Below are 24,294 nucleotides of genomic sequence, written 5' to 3' on the forward strand. Positions count from 1 at the left end.
AATTTCTAGACATGATAAATACTCGTATCCCCACTCACAATGTTCCTGCATTCCGGAAATTTGTGCAACCTAGACTTAAACAGAAGCTTGTGATGTCTGAGCATGTCCATGCAGCACAAACTTTGCAAGCATTCCTCCCAGTTCTTCCTATAAATGATAATATCATCCAGATATACAAGGATAAACATCCCAAGGTGTGGCCAGAAGATGTCATTGATGAGTGCATGTCATTGAAGCATTCATGAGGCTAAATGGCATGACCAACAATTTGTACAACCCGAACTTGGTTCTGAAGATACTCTTGCAAATACCCTAGGATTCCATGCAAACCTCGTGATAGTTAGAAGCCAAGTCAAGCAAGTACTATAATTAGTGCCTTTTAGTTGATTGGGCAGATCATTGATGATGCATCGTGAAATTAAATTTCGAATATCTCTGAAATTGCATAAGCAATATGGATCATTTCAAAGGCAATTTTCGAAATAATGCATAATGCACAGACATGTTTTTGGCATCTGTATGTGTCAACATGCTGAAGAAAAGCAATGTAATGGCAAGAGAATAAGCTACATGAGCAGAGTGCCCATGTGCATTTTGTTCTCACACAAAAGCATGCATTTATGTCTCCAATTTATGTACTTGTTTTTATGTTCAAACTGCATATCTATTGAGAGAGTGGGGTGACCTGAATAGGGCGATCTGCCGTGTTAGTGACTGTAATTTTAATAGCTCTCCGACCTGGATTCAAAACAATATCTCTTTGTACTGAATAAATTTTTCCTGGCCAGCTTTGCTCTTCCATAACAGTAAATTGATCCAAACTCGGGACTGCATGCATGAACACAATTACAGGATAAGTTATTGGAAACAATTTTTATAAACTCGAAATCCTATTCTTGGATAACAATATATAGCTAGTCAGGAAAACAAGATCCAATATCATCAAATGCAACGATTAATTCTTTCATGTCCTTCCAAGGCCCTTAAAAATCCAATAATAAAAAACAATGGTTCATAGTTCCAACAGTATTGCTCTACAGGATGAGTGAAAAGATAAACAATAAACACAGTCCATTCTAGTGGCAAAGAGTGGAGAGATAACAACTAGTTATGCATTGTCCATTATGGATTCTCCTAGATAAACCAGTGACCTCTTTGGAGCATCCAAAGAACCCAACAAAACTCCTCAAGGAGTGGCAACAACATGATAACTTTGTTAGCATATAATCTTGACTTAGGTTACCATTATCACTAACATTAGTATTGTTGTTGTTGTTCTGAAATAATATCTATTCTGGGGTAACCAAACACTAATGACCCTTTCCCTAAGTTGCATGTATACAAAAATGGGAATGGATATGCATGTGATATCCAAAATGAATATGAATATGGTATCAGAAATGGATATTGTGGCTAGGATATGGTAAGTAGATATATATAACATGAGATAACAAATTTAGAATATGAATCATTAATTTAATATTTGGAAGAAAACAAAAAATGATTTATAACTTGATTTGTCATAAATTACAGTGAGCTTTTTTTGTTTTGTTATTCCATTGTAATGGCTGACACACCAGCTAAAAGAGCTGCCATATCAGAAAAAGCAGTAGATACTAGAGGCGCAAACTGAAATAACCATTACAATGATTCAAATATCGAAAACATGTCATTGGCATTGCAAAGGTGTTTTATACAAAGAAATATATACAGGTATGCAAAATGAGTTCTTTTTATTATGGCATATGATATCACACAACAACATCAACCTTTTACTAAAGGGAGGATATCTTTTTACATAACTTTTCCTAACAGTTACATAATGGCTAGTTGGACTCCTCTAGAAAATAATATTTACAGGTCACATGTCAGAGACTTAGTCACTTTTAATAAAATATTGCATTACATTCATGAATTTTCCCACTAAGGGGTCAAATTGGCTCAATTTCCCTTTGGAGGTCCAATGTTCCCTTTGCTTATGGTACAGAGGTTGAAGAATGGTCCAAAGATGCCTCAATGTTCCATTAAGATGCTCAACAACCTCTACAACGTCCAATAGGTTGGCTCGACTTGGTCCTTGCCCACTCAATTGTGTTGAAGAAGAACTTGACTTGGTTGAAAATGAAGTCCCTTTGACTTGCAACGGCTAGAAAGATGTCCCTTTGCTAACTCCTTGGTTCCTCTTTGACTCCTGAACAACTACTTTATGTAATGCCCCCACCATCTTAATCAGCATTGCATTCTGGCCAATTTTTGACAAATTTTGTTCAATTCAGCTAGAAGGGTGGCAAAAAGGATGCTTCCAGTCTTTTGTGCTTTTAAAAAGGGTGGCAATTAGGTCAACTCACTCTAAAATAAAAAATTTAAAAGGGACCCACCAAAGAAGATTATAAAAGGAGGGAAAGAGCTCATTTTGAAGGTTACCAACTCTGACCATTTCTCTTATTGCAGTGCTCAAGAGCTCAAGGGAGTTCATTTGGAGGGTTTTAGCCTTTAGGGAAAATCTTCCATCTAGTTTCGGGAGAAGAAATTGCTACCCTAACTGGAACCCCCAATTTCAGTGGAAGAAATTGCCACTCTAGTTGGGTTCTTCTTGCCAAAAATTTGCTAAGCTTCCATGGGTGCCAGTGATAAATCATTTGCAGAGGAGCTACCATTGCTATAGAGGCCGAAATTCTAAGTGTGGGCCGTTTTGGTTATGATAGGGAAGCCACATTCCTTAAGGGCCGTTTTGGTTATGACAGGGAGGCCAAACCCATTCTTACAAGCCAATTTCTCTTGAGGAAGGCCAACTTGCTGCCCAAGAGGAGGGTCGAGCTGTTGGGAAAGAGGAAAGGGGCCGAAACTTATCTTTATGAGGCCCGAATTTCATTATTTAAAAAGGGTCGAACTGTTGGGTGTTTCCAAGCAGACAAGAGGCTTGGAACAAGCCAAAACCCATTCCCAAACAATGCCAGACTAATGGGTTACGCCCAGAATTTTGTGGAAGCCAAATGGGTGTTTTCAAGAGCCGGTTTTCAGTGTGGTATGACCAGTAATTTTTTACAGGCCGAATTGGTTATGTTTGTTGGAAATACTGAGAGGGGGGTGAATTAGTATTTCTTGGCAATTAACAATTTATAATCTCTTCAGAGCATTAGCTAATCTTCAGCAGTATTTAAAATTAATCAGTATCAGATAGCAAAAAGCAATAAACAACACCATTCAACAACTCGCAATAATCAAGACAGTGGACATAGGGATTTTTAGGTGGAAAACCCCCTCCGGGTCAAAAACCACCGAACGCTTCTTAATATTTGTCTTCTTCAAAAGAATAATTACATCAAGTTTTCAGCTCTAACTGAAGGAGGCTCCAACCCCTTGATTTACAGGCTCCAACATGCAGGATGCTCCAACACCTTGTTTACCAATTATAATTGGGAGGATGCTCCAACACCCTAGATCTTAGGCTCCAACCTGATAGATGCTCCAACACCCTGTATATCAGCGACAACTAGACAGATGCTCCAACGCCCCGTGTAGGCTCCGACCTTCCCTAACACCACCCTGCCACCATGAAGTGTTGTCAGGCTCTAACCTGAAGGTGACTCCAATCACCTACCTTGCACCACCATGCCACCCTGAAGAGTCGGCAGACCACATTTCACAATTTTCACACTGGATCCCCCTGTGCTCTGAATCAATATAAGAAATTGTAATGAAGATACAGTTGCTCTGCTTGGTAAGTATATCATTGACAAATCCTGGCAGCTTCATTGCTCAATCTTTGCTCAATCTAACCATTGCACAATCGTTCCTAAAACACAATCTTGCCTCTGCTCAATCACAAACCAAATCAAACCACTGCACAATTTGTCAACACATAACTTTGTTTTTGCTTAGATTGTATTGCAAGACCTTAGTTGTCACATTGTCAATATTATCATCAAAAAATATTGGCAGTCCAATCACAATCATTACTAAACTCACTGTCCTTGTTAGCCAAATACCACTGTATATGAGAATTGTCATGACGCATAAAGTGTTATTGTCTAAGATTCAATTATTGTGACAAGTCATAGACCATTGTCTCACATCACACACTATCTCATTGTAATCACCTTTTCCATACAAAACAACCAAGTCAATGTTACAACGGGATTACCACTATAAGCACTGACCAATTTCATCTCTATTCAAACTATACAACATACCCTATCTCAATCAATTATGTATAGATAACTCAGCCAAAAACTGCCTCATCAAGAATTAACTATAACTTTCCTTAGTATAGTTAATCAAGGACAACATCAATTCCCACAAATACCATATCAGATCAATCTTTATCTTGCAATTTGATATGCCACACGTCCATGACAATATGCTTCCACTGTTACTCTTAATCAGTCAATATTGTATGTCAAAACTCAACTTCATAAGAACACTGTTGAGATCGTTGGCATTCAACATTGTCACAATTATACACACAGTCATGTTGTCTCACTGTCACATATCATTGTCTTTTAGGTTACTGTCACTTGTCAAGTTAAGTCAACAAGAGTCACTTTATCATTAATGTTGTCAAGTCACACCAAAGGTCATTGTTTCAATAACCATCAACAAGAGTTAGTGTCAATATCAATTGATGGAATAATGGATCATTTTTCAAATATTAAATAATTAAAGTTGTTGTTTTTAGTGAGACATTTATGGAGAAATTAGTGGAATGACAGACGAGAGATTTGTGGATGATTGTTGAGAGAATTATGTAGTGATTTGTGGAGTTATTGATTGAGAAATTTATGGAGATGAAAAATCCTGACACCTCTATTGAATTGGTGTGAGAGCTGGTGTGTTACTGTTAAATATTTTATACTCTGTAATTTATTTTTACAATGTTTTCTTTCATCTGCTATGAGAGCCACTGGTTATTTGGGAGAGTAATTTAAAGCTAGAATTAGGAATAGAGAAACAATTTCCATAATATGAACATTGGAGAATTGTTGTATATAGTTGAGCATCTTGCATGGAGCAGATTTGTTAAAATTAGGAACTAGGGCCAAATTCCACTTTGGACATCCCACTTGATGGAGATGATTTTTGCATTAAATTCCTCTTTTTGAGAGGACCAAAATCGATATAAAGATCGTCAAATTTGGATAAGTAAAAGTGAGTTTTTGAATTTATTCTCTCACACGAAAATTATCAAGGTTGACCTTATCTCTATGTCGGCTCAACAGGTCCAATAGACACGTTTCTTGGCCCTCTACCGAATTGTATAAATAGGGGTGCCTCCACCTTCATTGGTAGACATCCTAAGAGCATTCTCACATGGATTTGCTCTGTGATTTTTGGTGCGGTTCTGAGGCAGGAAGATAGGAGGCAAGGAGCTCGAGCTGAATGAGGTATATTTTTGTTGGAAGGATTCGGATTCCTTGCAGACCTAGCTGCAGATGTCTGAGGTCTTAGGCAGATCATGAAGGACAAGTTTTGGACAGATTTTGAGGCTGATTTCCTTGCAGACCTAGGTCGTAGCTCAAGAGGAAGGTCAGAAGAGTTCTTGTGCATATTTTAAGGGTTATATTCTCTTTGTTGAAGCCGCAGGATAGGACACCTTCTACAGTGAGTTAGAATGTTTGTTTTGTGGGCTGAGTGGGCTAGGAAAGCTCCTCTTCCCTCGCTGCATCTTCTCCTTGTACAGTGCAAATGAATAGAGGGTTTCTTCCATATGTTTGGGATGTTGATTGATACTAACAGATCAGTTTCATTTAGAAAAGACCGCGTGAGACATTCCCTTATTAAAGGCGAAATGCGATACTATATTGAGATAAGATGCACTTTTGATGGTTTTCTGAGTTCATGATCGAGTCAATATCAAAACCCTAGAACAAGTTTGGGTTCCAGATCTACAGTTGTTACATCACCATGTTGATCAAACTTGTCTGCCTAGTATAGAAGCCTTTCTACCAGCTGCTTTGTCTTGACTGATCATCGGTTAAGGAAGATCTTGACTGCCATCATTTGAAGGCTGAATGGAAGAATTACCAGGGTTGCCTCTTTATCATCAATTGTATTTTCTCCCTCTTTTTCTGTTGAACAACTGATATTAATAATAAGAAGAATTGATCAAGGGCTTTCCCCATCTTGGGGTTTTTCCCTGGCTTGAACCATATCATTGTGTCCTCTTGTCTTGGCTTGTCTATATCAATTAATTGTATATGTTCTTTCTTCAGTTACTGTCAACATGATAATAATTCATGTGATTGCTAATGGTTTAATAAATGGGCTAATATGGAATTCTGAAGTGGCTGTCCTATGCAAAGAACATGAAATTTCAACATGGTATCAGAGCTAGGTTGAGAACAAGCCCAAGCAGGAGTGAAAGAGTAAGCAATCTGAACACACTATCCTTATTCCACCTCTGAAATTTGTCTTGTGCAACTGTGGATCTGAGGAACAAATCGTAGTTGGTATATGGCACAATTTTCTTGATTTAGAAAGGGAATTCAGATTGGGCATAATGTTTAGAAGACCTAATCCGAGGTCTGAAAGTGGTTAAATACTTGCAGCTAGGGCACATCTGAAAGAGATCAACACCTGTAGCTAGGACTCATTTTGGATCATATAGAAAGGGTCTTGTTTGATTCACGTCTGTGGAAATTTGGGGTTGTTGCTTATCTTGTGCAGGCCTTCGCATTAAATTCTGAAGAAGACCGAGCCTTTTACATACATCTGAGCTTATATACTTGCACATTACTGAACAACGAAGATATCTGAAGATAGGGTTTGGGTTTTTATTTACATTCAGAAGTTTGGGATTCATTGGTTACTACAGTTGATTCGGTCTTGTTTCTTGACATCAAAATACAATGAAATTTTGTCATAAATGGCATACCTCACAAGACTTTTAATTCTCTGTGGATTGGACAGCGAAGGAAAAAAAAGGGGGGCATCATTACATTGTAGTCTGGACAACTAATCTGGCTTGCGGATCCCTAAAGAATTGTAGCCCTTGGCCTTAACAAGAACATCAATCAAAAGTCAAGGTCACTCTGTGTAAAAGGATCAGTCTTAAGGATTTTTTTAGACTACGGCATGATTGCATCTTTTGGCCCTCTCTAGGGCACTAACTGTTGAAATTTCTAAGTCTAACTGTTAAAAATTTTATCTATATTCTTCTAGTTTATTTCTTCTACTAGTTAATTACAAACAAGTTATTTAAACATATAAACATTGAAATAAACACAAAACTATCTCAACCATCTATAGATCAACAGCTGAAAGAAATAGCAAACACACAAGTGACACCATTATTTTTGGACAACTCGTCCCCGGAAAAACCCAATGCAGGAAAACCGGTGCAGTTATTATGAGGGTTTATTATTATGCAGTATTTCCTTGAGTACAACTGGGTGCCAAACTGGCTCACCCGATAGAGAAAAACAACTGGCAGCAATACCTCATTATTCGGAAATAGGTATTCAGAAAATCTGTCCCACGAAACCCTTTCCAGCGACTTTGAAGCTCTGCGCTGGCCCTTCTGACCTCTGCGTCAACCCCAAACCCCTCTGCGTTAGCCCTCTGAGGCACTGCGCGGCCTCTGGGACCCTCTACGTCACTCCATCTGCTCTCTGCATGGATGACGCAGTCTCTCTGGCCTTTGCGTTGTCTCTGCTGGGCTCTGCGTGGCCTGCTCTGGCTGTTGCTTCTCGCTCTCTGCCTTTACGCTGGTCTCTTGGCACTGTCTTTGCTTCTCTGTCCAATACTCACTGCTCCTCGCTGCTGATCACTGATTCGACTTTGCTTAGCAACCCCGCTCTAGCAAATCGAATGACTGATCACTCTGGTGTATTCTCCAACTAACCCTCAAGCCTCTTCTTATACTTTTCTCGTTGGTCCTTCAATGGCCGAGATTAAATCTCTAATCAATGGCTAAGATTAGGTTTGGCTTGATCCATGACTTTTGGAACCTTCTAACCCAGTTTTATATTAATACTCATTAATATTTTATTTTTCCTAAGTTTAGACTTAGGAACTCCATTAAAAATATTAATTATTTTAATATCTCCCAAACTGGGTACAATCTGTCCAAACCATTTCTAGGTCTTGGAGATCTCATGTGCTTTAGCCTCTCCACCAATTTTCATGGCTAGAGCACATTCGATGCTACCCCAAATCAACACTAACCTTGTCACAAGGATTCTTCCAATGCACCTAGTTCTGCGGCTCTACTTGAAGATTGTTTTCTCCAGTAGTATTACTGAGCACTAACTGAAGTTCTATGCGACCTTATACAAATGTCATCCTAAAATTCTGGGATATCTCCTTGAGCATTGATATATGTACCAATGTTGTTAAAAGCGCGAGCGGGATTTAATCGGCGCCGGGGAAAAAGCGGAAAAAATCATTAAAAGCGGGAAAAAAGCGGAAAAAAGCGGGAAAAAAGCGTTTGGCACAAAAATATTCATTTTTTTTCATTTTTTTTCAATTTTTTTAATATCTAAACCATCTACAACATAAAATAAATACATTGACACATAAATATGATAAAAAAACTAATATATAAGATGTTTAATATCATTTCTAGCGCTAAAATCACACATAACATTGAATCATGTCTTGAATAGTAAGTCCTGAGTCCCAACTCAACCTCAAAATATCAACAAAAAATATGATAATGTATCTCATCATGTCATAATGTCATATACAATAAAATGAAAGTCTAATCCTATTGATTTCCTCTGCCCCTCTTGCGAGAAAATGGCACAACTTTCTCTTTCCCTCTAGATGTAGAAGCTGGTGCCTGTGCTGGTGGAAATGGCAGTGGAGTCTGACGTGCTCTAGAAGCTGAAGAACTAGTAGTAGCAGCTATAGGAGGCTGAGGTGGACGGAGACCACGTCCTCTACTGGTGGTAGTGGTAGCCCGGGTAGGCGGTGTCACCTCCTCCTCCTGCTCCTCCTCCTGCTCCTGCTCCTCCTGCTCCTCCTCCTCCCCCTCCTCCTCCCCCTCATCCTGCACTAACCAATCATCAGTGGGATCCATGAGAGGCCTCTCGGTCTCAACCCTCCATTCAGCAGTGGTGTCAATCCCATCCAATGAGATGGCTTCTGTATCAGGTGTCTTCTCTAGTTGTCTCACCCACAATCGAAGATTGTAGTAGACATAGACCATGTCATTAAGTCTATGGGACTCCAACCTGTACAAAGTTCATGAAATAATAATTAATAATTAATATTATAAAAAAAATATTGTTTAAAACTTTAATGAATTCAAAAATTTATTTGGAAATTTGCAATATTTTAAATGTTTAAGTGTTAACCTATTGCGCTTCTTGTTGTGTATTTTTTCAAATACACTCCAATTGCGCTCACATCCCGAGGAGCTGCATGTTTGGCTGAGGATGCGTACGGCAAGCTTTTGCAAAAGGGGTACTTTGACACCATACATCTTCCACCATGCGTCTACAACAAAATTACAAATAAAATTTTAAATAAACATAAGAAAAAAATGGAATTTGAAGAGACAATGAAATTTGAAACAAAGTTACAAAGTACAAACTAAAAAATACCTGGCATTTTAATCGTCCTATCAGTGACAGCCATCTCAAAGCCAAATGTGCCACCTGACATCTTATATGTCTCAATTTGTCTAGAGATCTCTATACGTTCTTCTGGAGATCTCACCATCTTCTGGACACAGGTTAATAATCCTTCCATGACCTCAACATCAAAATCAAACCCACATGCATAAGAAAATGCAGGGTTCAGGAAAAGCCCAGCAGCATGAATGGGACGATGGAGTGTGTTGTTCCATCGCTCATCAATGACTTCCCATAGAAGGAGTTGTCTCTGAAACCCATCATCTCCCTTATCATCATAGTAGGACTGAATGGCTTCTTTGGCCCTGTCCATGGCTTCATACAAATAGCCCATTGCGGGCTTCTCACCATCAACCAACCGAAGAACCTTTACCAAAGGTTCTGTAACAGCGCACACCTCCTACACTCCCACCCAGAAGTCTTCCTGGTATGAAACTAGTCTGCAGACGGCCTCTCCTTCTAGTTTGCGGCTCATTGACGAAGCACGCCACTCCTCTGAAAGAAACATTCTCTTCAAATCCCACATAGAATTCAAGAGGGATTGAAGAGATATGAAACTCGTCGCAAACCGTGTAATGGCGGGGCGCACCAACTCTTTGTTGTTGGTGCATTTTCTCATCAAGCTAAGCACAGATGTGTGATTGTAAATAAATTTTGTGATGCCTTTTGATGAGTCAACAATCTCTTTGACAAAGGGAATTTTCCCTATGTCCTCTAACATCAAATCAATACAATGGGCAGCACAAGGTGTCCAAAATAAAGTAGGATGCCTGTCCATAAGCATTCTACCAGCAGCAACATAATTTGCAGCATTGTCCGTTATGACTTGGGCAACATTTTCTGCACCCACCTCCAAAATAAACACATCTAGCAAATCACATAAAGTTCTTGCATCTTTGATTTGATGAGTTGCATCAACAAATTTGATAAACATAGTCCCCTTGGGACAACTAACCAAGAAGTTTATAAGGGTTCTCCCCTTTTGGTCAGTCCAACCATCTGACATAACAGTGCATCCTGTTTGTGCCCATGATGCCCTAAAATCCTCCAATCTTTGGGTGCAGTCACGCTTTTCATCTTGAAGAAGCCGGCCTCTGAAATCATGAAGAGAAGGGATTTTGTACCCCGGGCCAACACTGGCAATAGCATCAACAGTAGGTTGGAAAAATGGATTATTCCTTATAATGCTGAAAGGAATATCACTCCAGAGGAGAAATTTTGTCATCAACCTGTCAGCTTGTTCTTTTTCAGTTCTTTTTAGCATTGAACCAATAGTTGGTTGTGAACCAGGTGTGGTTCGAGGAACAAAATATGATGATGCAGCTACCGGATTGACTGACACTGCAGTAGAACCAGTGCCACTTGGCCCACTTCCTTCAGCTGACCTTTTTAGTTGCCTTTTGAGTTCTTCTTTGGCCTCTCTAGTGTGCTCTAATTCTCCCAATGCTCTCATGGCTCTTTGGATAATTTCAGCAGTTGTATTTAGACAGGGCCCCACATCATGTCCAGGGATTTGTGCAAGGTGGAACTTCAACCTGTACACCCCCCCGAATATCTCCTTTCCACACAACTTGCAATACAAGTTTTGTCTATCATTCGGAGTTTTAGGTTCACCATATTCCCAGAAAGGATCCAATTTCCTTGGCATGTTTGTTTTTGAATTTTGAATTTGCAAACCTATGGAAAAATAAGGATTAGGAAATAGGAATTTAGGATTACATAATACAAATTACAATTTAGCATTTACAAAATTACAAGTTAATTATTTCCAAAATCCCAATTTCCAAACCCAAGTTACCCAACCAAATGCCAATGGCAAATGCCAAAAAACAATGAAAATTCAAAAAAAATAAACAATGTTTAAAAAAAATGAGAAAATAAAAATAAAAAATTGGTTCTCATAGTCATAACAAATTACCCATCCCAAATCAATGAAAAATTACAAAAAATTCTTGAAAAACAATGTAAAACAAAGTTTTTATAGAAGCAAAACAAAAAAAAATTAATCTACATACCTTTTTTATGGACAAATTGGTGATCTTGTCTTGGATTTCTCCTAAAACCACTTGGATTCGCTCCCAAATTCGACGGAAACCCTTCAGCTCCTCTCCCTCACCTCTTCTTCTCCTCCTCCGCGCGCAGACAGCATAATGAAATAAAAAAAATCGTTTTTTGCCTATTAAAAGCCCGCTGCCCCGACAACCTGCGATTTTTTCCATAAAAATCGCGATTTTTTCAAAAAAACGCGATTTTTTCCGAAAAAATCGGTATAAAAAAAAGGCGCGATTTTTTGGTATAAAAATCGCGATTTAAGCGGGAAAGGGAAAAAATCGCGATTTTCCGATAAAATCGTGATTTTAACAACACTGGTCAAATGTAACCATAGAAAATTTGACCTTGAGCTGAACTGAGAACTATTGTCACTGTAATGAGCCGAAGTATTTAGGAACAGAGATCTTTGACCTGCATCAGATTCATACAGAGCTCATATTATTCCATTAAGCCATTTAATTGAAGTCGACTTGATCTTGAGTAGGTACATGGTCAAATTTTCTATGGTTACATTTGACCATTTCAAATCCATGTGTTAAAGTTCGAGTTTTTTTATGGACTTGATTATGCTTTGAAATAACAATTCCTTGTGATCATCTGAATCAAGTTCCTATAGTTCCAGTTTAAGCCAACACAAGCAATCCTGTCAATGAAGCAGTTGCAGCAGTGTAAGTTGGTTATATATATATATCTATATATATATATATATATATATATATATATATAATTCTGAGTGAGGGTTTACAGTTTGCATTGGCGTTGCACATTGATCCTCAATGAGAAGTGGTTCCCAAGCAGCTGACAGAGGCATATCACAAGCAATTATCATCAGCACTTTTGACAACAGTAAAGAAGTTTCATTATTTGAATATTTGAAAGTGGCATGACACATATTAAAGGGTCTCATTGACAACAGTGTCTCGATGCAGATATTGACCTATTGATTTTAACATATGTCAGAACTGAGGTTGAGTAGAGGGCACTTGACAAACTTGGAACAGTGAAGTAGAGCATGCTGATGTTAGGGTTTGTTGTAGCATGTTAGTCTGCCCACCTATGATACTATCTGCAGTTGAATAGGTGGCATTTAGAGTTATGCTTGTGGAAGAACAGAATTGCAGTACATATCATTTTGTTAGTGGATTGGATGTACAGCTGCTTGAGCTGATATCAGATATATCTATATGACAAGTGATATTGGTCAAAAGTTGTAGAAGTTGAGCATTGGCATAGCCTCAGCTTGTATTCACAGCTTTCCACTGTTATAACCTTTTCTTTTTGTAGCATTTGATCCTTGGTACGTATAGGGTTCTCTCTGAAGTATCTAGATTCCAGAGTGTGGCAGATAATGTTAGGAACCGTGCTAGTAAGGGTCGGGACTCTAAATCAGGATTACATAAGAAACCCTGACATAATCAGATTTGAAGCAAGTTACTCCATTAGGTCATATCAAGAAGTTGTCAGAAGGAGGTCTTGAAGCAGTTAAAAATTTGGTTATAGAGTTTACAATAAGAGCAAACTTGAAAGTCTCTTTTCTTTTCAGTTAACAGAGAACCAACCCCTTAGTGCAGCCCCTATAATCATAAGGAACAGTGATTGGATCCTTGGAAAGCCCAGATTTTATGATGCCTGAATAAAAAGGACCTTCATATAATGGAGCAGCTGATTGTCTGGATGATCTCATAAAAGGAATTTATTCACCCTGGTTAAAGAAGGATCATGATGATAAGGAAGTTTTCTAATACAATTGCAGTATGATAAAGTTCCATATTAAAGAAGAAGGGCAGATTGATGAAGGCTTAAGAGGAAGCTATAGTATCCCTGGATGTCTCTAATATTTTAATTCTGATGATATGTTATATCTCTAAGGCTGCATGGAAATGACTGTGGCTCATAAACCAAGGAATACTGACAGGAATGCTAGCAGGCTGTAGACAGCTTGACATTTAGAAGAAGTCATGATCACAGGTGCAGCCATTATCAGATAATAATCGTCTCATTTATCAAATTGAGAGGGAGTTGAATTCTAAAGTTAAATTCCTAGCCTTAATGCACTACTTAAAAGCATGGACAACTTGTGGTTATGACTGCCTATGGTCTGTTGTACTATGCCGGGAATTTGAGTTTTCAGTATAAAGAAAAGGCATAAGCCCAGATCTTGGAAGAAAGGTTTGAAGTCTCCCTAATTTCTTACCTCAAGAAGATAGAACCATGATAGGATCCTCTCATGCATTATTGATTACAAAGCTACCTTCGGACTTTGCAGAAAATGAATAAGAGACTAATCATTACATATTGAGTCTCCATGGGAGTTGTCTATTGGACTTTCCTAGCAAGTATAACATAGAGCACCACCAAATCATGGCATGATTAAGTGTATTAATAAATTCTCTACAAAGTGGATGGACCAAATAATGAGCAGAGTTGCTAGATGGATGGTCTCCCTGAGTAAGGAGTAAGAACAGTTAAGAATTTTCTGCAATAGACATGAAAGAATCAGAGGATTGTTGTATGCTACTTAAGATCTATGCCAACATATCTATTGAGGGGAGTGCGTAGGCCAGTCTAAGTGTTTTGCAGAGGAGAGAGAATGTCATTCGACATTTCTATTTGGCAGAAATGGCAGTCACATCTCCAAGAGGGAGGTGGGGAGATTTAGAGTTGTAGTTCGAAAGAGCTACAAATGGGCAGGATCCTTGAGGAGTCCACCTCCTAGATCAAATCCTTGCTACGGGAGCCCAAGATTTAGCAGTAGCGGGATGGACTTAGTGTCAGATGATGCAATGAAGTGTTTGGAGGACAGATGCAATAGCTTGGGACCAGAGACTGATCAGTGCAGAAGATTCAAAGGGTCAGAATCAGCAACAGTCAGAATCCAACATTCATTGTATTATGTTGAACACGGTTAAGTTCAACTAATTTTGGATGTTTCTTAGTTGCTTCTCTCAGCAACTGAGTTGCAGTACGGATGCAGTGTTAGCAGTGGCAGTGTCATGGGCAGCAGTACAATAGCAGCAACAACACAGTGTTGGTGGCAGCAACAGTGCAGAAAGGAGGTGCTTCAGAAACAGAGCAACGTGTAGGTGAACATTGTTGTTAGAGCACTTTCCTCACTAAGAGGGAGTGTTATTTTTTGGTAGCACCAGAAGTGCTTTAGCCTTGAAAATTGGTGGAGAGGGTAAGGCACATGAGTTCTAAAGAACCCAGAAACCGTTTGGTGAAATTCCACCCGGATTGTATTTTATTAAAATAATTAATATTTTTAATGGAGTTCCTAAGTCTAAACTTAGGGAAATTAAAATATTAATGGGTATTAAACAAAATATGGGTGAGAATGATCTAGAGGGTGGATCAAGTCATGTTTTAATCTTAGTCATTGATTAGAGACTTAATCTTGGCCATTGAAGACTCAACAAGAAAAGTATAAAATGGAGGTTTGGGGTTCATTTGGAAACACACACAATGAGATTGAGGAAATCGATTTCTGAGGTGAAAAGTTCTCAGGGGGGGAATCGATTGGGGAGATCTTGCAGCTGAGGGGCAGTGAGAATTCGGGAGAAGGACTTTCTGAAGAATACTGACAGAGAGGCAGCGCAGCAGCCAGGAGAGCTGATGTTGGGCCAATCTAGGCCCACGCAGTTTTGACGCAGAGCCAGAAGGGCCAACGCAGAGCAGAAAAGTTGTCTGTCACACAGAATCCAGAACTGTCAGAACAGCAGGAACTGTCGGGAACTGTCGGAACAGCTAGGAGAGCTGACGCAGAGAGCAGAGAAGGTGACGCAGAGCCAGCGTAGAAATAGTCAGGGTTAGCCAATCTTGTGCCGGATCAGCCAAAATTTTGCAGTGTGAAGTGAGGTAAAACTCACTCAGATTTTCCGCCAGTATTTTGAAATTTTCTCTGTAAAGGATTGCTAGATGAGCATCTTAGATTTGTATTCAGATATTTCTCCTGCATAATAATAAACCCTCGGAACTGCTGCACCAGTTTTCCCACTTTGGGTTTTTCGGGGACTATTGTGTCCAAAAATAAGTGTGTCCTATGTATCTTGTTCTTTGCTCTGTTTTTTGTTTCATGAGACCAAATATTTAATTCGTGTAGGCTGCAGAAGTAATTTGCTTCAGTTTTCAGAAGAATAACTTGATGAATGTAATTTAAAAATCAAGTAGGTGAAGTAGATTCAGATTTTCCGCAGTAGGGGTTCCCTTCGAGTGTAGGAATTTTCACAATGTATACATCCAAGTGTGGGCTTCCCTCATTAGAGATACCCTTCTACCATGGCATGTGGCTTGGAGCCTTCCCTGTTACCCCACTACGTTCCATCACTATTTCACATCACACCTTCCATCTGACGAATGTACCATGGACCTGTCACTCCCTTGGAGGTTGAAACCACCTAATAGGGTCCTTGCTTAACCTACTTCTTAAACCTAGGGACACCTATACATTTTAAAGCCCATTATGGAAGGGCATGCCACTATGAAGTGCCCACTTGATTCCATGATTTGTAAGCTCATTTGTTCAATTGTACTAATGAATTGTGTACTGGAAGGCGAGGAGACACATTGGATCTTATACAGGATTGCATATGTGTCTTCATCTTAGGGTTTTGGTCTCCCTATATGGGATCCAAGCCCTCTAAAGGGTCTTAATGGCATTTAGAGGGTGAGCATTGAGAGCCATGGGCCTCTAGTATAACAAAGAGCAAATACCCACGCCATGGGATCCTCAACACCACTTATTTCTTGCTCGTGTCGTACTTTTTTGATGATGATGATACACCTGGACCACCTCGCCCAACTAGCTACACACTTGCACCACACACTTGGCAGTTGATCCAGGGCCCAGATGGAGTTTTATCTCACCTAGGGAGACAAGTGAGGGCTTGCATCATTGTTATATCCCTTACAAATGACGCACAGGCATGTTTGGTTCAGTTGGAGACCCAAGAGGATGTTCTTAGTGCCCCCCCAGTGACTTGGGAGCACCATAGGTCATTTGCTTGGAGATTAAGGGGGGGGCCTTCATTGTTGTTATTGGAGCCTTCCTATTCATTATGGCACATGAGGCACTTCATTTGGCCTTCCAATAGCCCTTCTAACTACTTTTCTATCATTTCAGCACTCTTGAGAGGCTAATTATTCATGTTATGGAACTATTTGGTGGGCTTGTCACCAAAAGTATTGTTATTTTGCACATTATTTTATTATAGGGGTATCATTAAGCTAAATTAGGCTATTTGAACCCCTTGGAGGATTGTATAAATATAAGAGAGGTGTTCTTTCTTATTCATCATCACTTGCATTTGGGATATATCTTTCTAAAGATTTCGGACCTGCAATTTGTGGAGTGATTTGGATGATTAAACACATTTTGATGTGTGGAACATTTTCACTATCTCTCTTGGAGCTTCTATTTGACAAGTTTATGGATGGATATACTCTTTTTGTCATGCAAGTGCTCTTTTCATGTGAATTTCAAAATGTTTCACGTCAAATGTACGGAATGCTATGTCATGATTTTACTTGTGCCCTAAAAATTAATTTGAATTTATGAAACACTTGTAATCTTGGCTCGTTGCATAGTTATTCATCTTGACAAGAAGAGAAAATTTTCCTAGGGGTAGGTTGTGCACCTTTTACCTAGAAACTCCATTAAATCTTGCATATCGAATTATAAAAGTCTAAATTTGTTGTGAACCTTCATCCACAAAGACCGTAGTTGCTTCTTTAGGCCTCCTTGAAGAGTGAAGTTTCTAAATCTTGATCATTTCGACTCCAATCTTCCCAATAGCTAGGCACTGGTCTTATATCCTTGGTTATCAAATTAACTTAACGAAATATCATTCTTTCACCTCTTTTCTCCCTCTTTTCTTCGTCCTCTAAGGATAAGGAGATTTTTTAGGGCTTGGTGAGAAATTTTAGGGAGGAGGAATTTTAGGATTACATCTAGACAAGGTTCTTCCTTTATGTCACCTCTAAGCCTCCTCCAATTTTAAATGAATTTCGACGGTGGAATTTCAAATAAACCGATGCCCTAGCTATCACACCAAGAGAGAACCCTTGAAGTTGCTTTGACTTGGGGATTTCTTGAAGGTTTGCACATTGTAGTTCATCATTCTGTTGTACCTCTGAGATAGTAGTAGGTCAGCTACCAATGTTAGAGCATCTAAAATAATTGTTTTGAGGTTTTTGGTTTTAGTTTTGGATGACCAATGAATGAAGACAGATGTAGTATTGAAATACTTAATCCTTTGGATAATATTAATATCTCAGCAAAGGGCTGCTATAAAGCTTTACACGGTGATATAGATCAAATAGTGGTGAGAAGAAGACCAAAAATAATATGATTATCACAGTTTTCAGACTGTAAAACAGAACAATCATAAGTATGAAAACCTTCTAAACTACGTTCCAAAGATTCAAGGCAATATACTTAAGCTTACAAAAGATACGAATGATTTATTGATTAGAGGGGATTAGAATATATAGAGAAGGTCTCCTCAGGTTGTTCAGAAGAAGAAGCTTCAGGTCGGTCAAAAATGGAAGGAAAATGATAGGTGGTAGGGGATATGAAATCTGTGGGTTTATATTCTGGTAGATTAACACCCAAATCAGATTCAGTTTTAGGTGATCCTGGTGGTAGTGTGGGTATTGGATGAGATTCTAATGAATGAATAAGGTAGGTTGACTTAAAATCAACTCCTTTATCTAGAAGTTCAGCAACCCTAGGTGATAAATGGGAGTAATCAGGATCAGATGGGATATTACTATAGGGGTCAAATGATTCTAATTCTTCAGACTGTAGGACTGAAGAGGAAGAAGAAGATGGTTGGTGTCCCCTTTTAGAACTGGCTTTTCTCAGAATCCTTTCAGGATCTGACAGAGGACTAACTATGTCAGCTTCTGAACGAGATCTGGTATGTTTAAAAGGTGCCAGCTTGGGAGTGTGGAGTCGCCTAGGTGAATGATTTTAACCTTTCTAAACCCTTTAATCACCTTAAAGGAAAAGAATGAATGAATATCATTGTCCCAAGGGAAACTTAAAAGAAATTTGAATCCCCGGCAACGGCGCTAGTCTGATGTTGTACCTCTGAGATAGTAGTAGGTCAGCTACCAATGCCAGAGCATCTAAAATAATTGTTTTGGGGTTTTTGGTTTTAGTTTTGGAAGACCAATGAATGAAGACAAATGTAGAATTGAAATACTTAATCCTTTGGATAATATTAATATCTCAGCAAAGGGCTGCTATAAAGCTTTACACAGTGATATAGATCAAATAGTGGTGAGAAGAAGACAGAAAATAATATGATTATCACAGTTTCCAGACTGTAAAACAGAACAATCATAAGTATGAAAACCTTCTAAACTACGTTCCAAAGATTCAAGGCAATATACTTAAGCTTACAAAAGATACTGATGATTTATTGATTAGAGGGGATTAGCTAAATAGACAGTTCATTAATCCATTCTCTTAATAGATGATCACTTCAGGAGTTTATAGGAATAAATTGAGACACAATTATTCCTACCTAGATATCTCTATAAGTCATAAGCATATGAAGAAAAACATAATGATTGATAACTAGAAAAACTTACAGGATAACACAAACTGTGTAAAACCAAATTTAGAATCCTTTGCTTTGTATTAAGGTTCCAGAAAGACTGAGTACATCAAGTGTCTAGAAAAGCTTCCTTCAAAGGTGCAACCAGGTACAAAGTAGAACGAACAGTCACGACTTAACAAGCAATGAACCTTGAACCCTTCATAACTCGAGAAGAGAGTTATTTATACAATAATGAAACTAAGAAAATATCCTAAAACTGATTAAGATTTATTCTAGGAAAGGAAAGATCTTCATGCAAGAAGATAGGGGCAGCTATTGAACTGCTTCTTGTTGTCCCTTTTATTCAGGTTGTGTTGGCTTTGTTGTTTGATATTTTGCCCTTTAAGCTGCTTGATTGTTTGTATCCTTTACGTTGGTTGATTCCTTCATTTGATCTTTCATCTGATACTCTTTAAACTCTGTGAATATCCTTTGACCCTGCTAAGTAGCCTTTACTGTGTTCCTTTTTACCTTTACTGTGCATTTCAGGTTTTTACTATGTTTTTCAACAATAAATCGTTTTAGATTTTATGTTATAGGGTAAAGTGATTTGATATGATCTTCGTATTTGTCTTCTAACTGTATGCAAGCTTTTTTATTTGTAAGCCTAGAACAGGAGTTTTTACCTGCAAAACACAGAAATTGTTAAGAAAAACATAGGTGACAGAGAAGGTCGTCAATGGCTTTATTGAGCTTGAAAGGATATTGGAAGGAGTCTAGAGCGTATCGGAAGGTAAAACAATGGTTTTATTGGTCGCAGAGGTTTATGGAGGTTTCACTGTGTAAACAGGCGAAACAAAGCAAAATGGTGATTTTTACGTTTAAACGGAAAAACAGTTTACTTTTTGAATTATGGCGCAAAGTGGACAGTGGCCATTTTGTCGTTATGCGGGAGGTGGTTTTGGTTTTCATCGCACCGCTTATGAGGCGTGAACATTTTTTGGGAGAGGTCACCCGATATAGTTTAGAGCCTGACACGTAGCAAGGGGAGGTCGGTGGAATACTGCTTTTTCAGGCAGGTAATGCTCGGACAGAGAGCCAACCCGAAATCACTGAGGGTCATTGGATTTGAATGGATTTGATCGAACGGTGGTGGAGCAAAAGAGCAGCGTGGAGGTAAGAGGAAAGAGCAATGAAGGGGCCCAATGATTAATCATGGTGGTATGGGCTTTATTATGGGTTAAAAACTGAGATTAGCGGGGTTTTATGGTTAAATAGAGGTTTAGGTTGGTTCTTCGTTTAAATCATAAAAACATTTTAACAAAGAAATCCTTTGCAAAACAAGGTATGGTGGACTTGAAATAGTATGAATTCGGGCGGATAAATGACGTCGGGTCCGGGTTCATCGCATATCGCAATCGCAGTTTAGCAAAGGAAGGCCCATTGCAAAGGAATGCGATAGGGGCCGGACGCGATGTGGAAAATAAATCATGGATAATACTACAATCAGGTCCAGGTTCCCATCGCATATCGGAGATCACAATGGCGAAGGGTGTATGTTTCAGTCGGGACTTGCAATGAGGAGCGGATGCGAAATGGGCAATGAATATTGAAATATATTTGCGTCGGGTCTGGGTCCATCGCGCATCGCATATCGCAATGCGGAGGAGAGTGCATGCACGTTGAAAAGTTTGCGATCCGCCAATATGCGATGTGTTATGGAATACATAGTTTTATAATAAAACTTATGGTTTCGGGATATTTAGTAAAGGGAGTTAATAATATATGGGAAAAAGGACTTTTAGGGGTTTAATACTATAAGTTAGCATTAATATGAAACATGAGCAGAAAGGGGAAATACACTAAGTATAATGCTTTTTCATGAGTTATTTGCTTTTCACATATACATCAATACTTAGGCTAAACATCATTTTGTGGGTTTTTGGGTAAAAGGAGATTTAACATGGATTTTTCACTTTTCTTGGGCAAAAAAGATTTTAACCTTAGGAAAAGGGGTTTTTTATGGAAAATGAATGAATATGAACTGTATGAAGGTGGGAAGGGGAAATTAGTAAATATAGGGATGAATGGGGATGAGGGAAGTTAATTAATTGATCTTGTAGACCTTCATTTGCTTTGTGTAATTGCCTCATGGACATAGAAACATATGGTAAAACATGATAAATGTACATTTTGTCCAATCAATCATCATACTTCTGCAACCTTTCTTCTACTTACCCTTTGCTTATCCTATCATTTTTTCTTCACTTAATGGGTGCATTTAAGCTAGCAAACCTTTTTCCTTTCTTTTGATTTTTTTTTTTTAAGCAAACTATCTAATTCTAACCTTATAACATCCAAGGGCTCAGATTAAACTGATGAGCACCTTATTATTCTCTACCTAACTACTGATCTGCCAAGATTAAACAATTTGGCCAGATCTTTATTCTCTAATTATAACATCAAATTTAAAGCATGAAGTAGTCAAGATTAAACTATTTGACTGTCATGGGTTGTGGCATTTATGACAAGCTACACACAACCATTATTTTGCGAAAAGAATAGTAGTGGCATTTAGACTTGCTCACTTTCAGAGTTTATTTGCTTTGTTTTCTTTCTAACCTAACATTTTCTTTTTGTCTTGATTTTTTTTAGGACATCTAACTTAACATTTTCTTTGATATGGACATCATCATCAAGATATTTTCAAAAAAAAATTATTCAATATTGTTATGTCCATATCCTAACTTAACATTTTTTCAAAATATTTCTTTTATTTTTTTGACTAATTTATTCTATCTTATCAAAACCAAAAAATGCTACAACACATTCAAAACGTTTTCTCTTAATTATAGGTGATCATTGGATGAGCCTTTACCACAGTATATCTCTCAACCCTTGGTCTCTTATAGTATTTCTCTCAAGGGGTTTTTCGTGGAAAGTCACCCTAGCTTCTCCCAAAGCTCACACTTTAATTGAATCTTTCCATTGAATGAGCCATCCTTGCCTCACTTTGAACCCTAGTATAAACACATCAATCAAAAGTGAGGGATTTTGGAAGCTTTGATCTTAGGCATTAATCACTATTGGATATTCCTAAGCCTGAGGTCATCCTTCATAGGTCTTTCTTGGGGATCCTTTCAACTTTTCTTTAAGCATTTGAACCATTAATTGAGCCTCTCCTTTGAATGGGCCTTGGAAATCACGTTATACCTTTCCATTGATCCTATCATTCAAGTGATTTCCTCCACACCGAAACTCCTCCCATCAATGAAAGTTCGTAAAGAGTAGGGGACATCGATTGAGGTGACAGTGGGTCCTTGTCCCGTTGTTGCCATTCGGTCTAGTAGTTGTCCATTGGGTACTCCTCCTAGGGCCCCTGCTAGATTGAGCGCAAACATTTTTGGCATCATTGCCAGGGACACGAAACATGTGTCTAGTTTCGCATAGGACATCATTGATATATCATTCTTGGCGACTCCATTGGACGAACGAATCCCTAGTTCTTCATTGAACTTTAAGGTCAATGCTTGTAGGGTGGAACAAGCATTTCTCTAGGTTTCTCTAAATTCACCCACATAATTTGCATGTATATCTCAATAGGATGTCTTTCATTGATGATTTTCCCGCTTTAGACATCACTAGCATCCTTGGGCACCCTAATCATGTCACAGGGAGGATCGTATGTGGGGTCCCCAAGTTTGATGGTGATCCACTCTCTGCAAATGATCGTGTAGAAACATTTATTGTCCATACTTCGAAGATGAAAGCAGTACACTAGGATGTCCTTATATTGTTGTTCATGAGATCCCTCCATGGTCATAATTCATGGTTGCATAATCACGAACCTAGGAGCATCTCATCTATTGAGGAATTCGTTGATGGCTTTCTTAGACATTTTCAAGTATGCCCTGCACTAAACATTCAAGAGGAAGCTTTCATTAAGCATCATGATGGCCTTGGGAATCTAGATAATGAGCAAGGAGGAGGGTCCTCCCTGGGTCCACATGACAAAAAGGGTGATGAAGATCATTTTCAGAACACGTGTGATAGGGAGGATGAGTCTGTGGAAAGTGAAGTTGAGGTTAACCCTACCTTTTCCGAGGATACTATTTTTCATAATCCAATCTTTGAAGACCTTGGAGAAGGTGATCTTGCCCCCCCCTTTGAACTTTAATATCAATGATTACATACATATTGAAGAGGGGAAATGGGAAGTTCATGGGAATCATTTTGACAAGGACCCTATCTATGACACCAATGATGATGATATCAATAGGACCCTTGTCTTCCCTCACGATCCTAGGGGTATAGTTGAGTCTCATATGGACCCTTTCCTCAACCCTTCTTACACTATCACTAATAATCAAGAATTCTCTCTCTCTTCTAAGTGTGATCATCATGGGCAACCTTCTTGTTGTGTCTCTCTATATCATCAGTGTCCCTTTCTTTCCGATCATGACCTTGTGGTGGCCACAAAACATGATATAAATGATAGGGATCATGATGAAGATGATATGCCTAAGGTTGCCATCCATGAAAGATTTATGAGCTTGATTGTTGATATCTCTATCTTTTGGTTGAAGGAGAGAATCCTATGGAATAGACTGCATCCCTTTATTCCCTTTTCACCCATGATCTTCCATGTGTGGTCATTCTATTTTCCCACCTCCCGCCCTTGTGACCTTCCATATGGCCATTCTTGCCCACACCTCTGGATTTATTTCATAAGTAATCATATAGGCAAGAATTCTTATATTCATCTAATGATATGTTGGTTGCATTGGCTATATGATTACACTTAGCATTTGCTTAATGTAATATGCATGTTAGGGTAGGATGCATTCCATATTGATTTTGCATTAGAACTAACATCATACTATGTTATCATGCTAGATTAGGTGCATTTAGAATTAAAATTGCATTTAGAATTAGATTTTATTTCTTGTTGATTTTTATGGCCTAACAAAAGCATGGGCAATCATAAGACACCACAAAAACATGTTGCCCTGTGTGCTTAGTCTTTGATGTGCAGGTAACAGGTCTACGGTCCCAAGAGATTGTTGGTGTTCTCATGACCTCCCCATTTGAGTACATTCATGCACTCTACTAAGAGATCA

The 24,294-nt window shown here is 38.6% G+C and overlaps 1 protein-coding gene across 1 annotated transcript in view; it reads right to left on the minus strand.

Annotated features, from left to right (window-relative positions):
- The window catches only part of LOC149202324 (urease-like), a 313,306-nt gene that overhangs the window by 77,248 nt on the left and 211,764 nt on the right, over positions 1–24,294 (minus strand). The window contains exon 5 of the mRNA XM_089399946.1: positions 686–828. Within this exon, the coding sequence (XP_089256072.1) occupies positions 686–828 (143 nt within the window). The remainder of the gene's footprint in view (positions 1–685; positions 829–24,294) is intronic.

The sequence above is a fragment of the Pinus tabuliformis genome, chromosome 2_1 (genome assembly GCF_031772625.1).
Source record: "Pinus tabuliformis cultivar Carrire ecotype Pingquan chromosome 2_1, CPIR1, whole genome shotgun sequence".
Classification (NCBI taxonomy): domain Eukaryota; kingdom Viridiplantae; phylum Streptophyta; class Pinopsida; order Pinales; family Pinaceae; genus Pinus; species Pinus tabuliformis.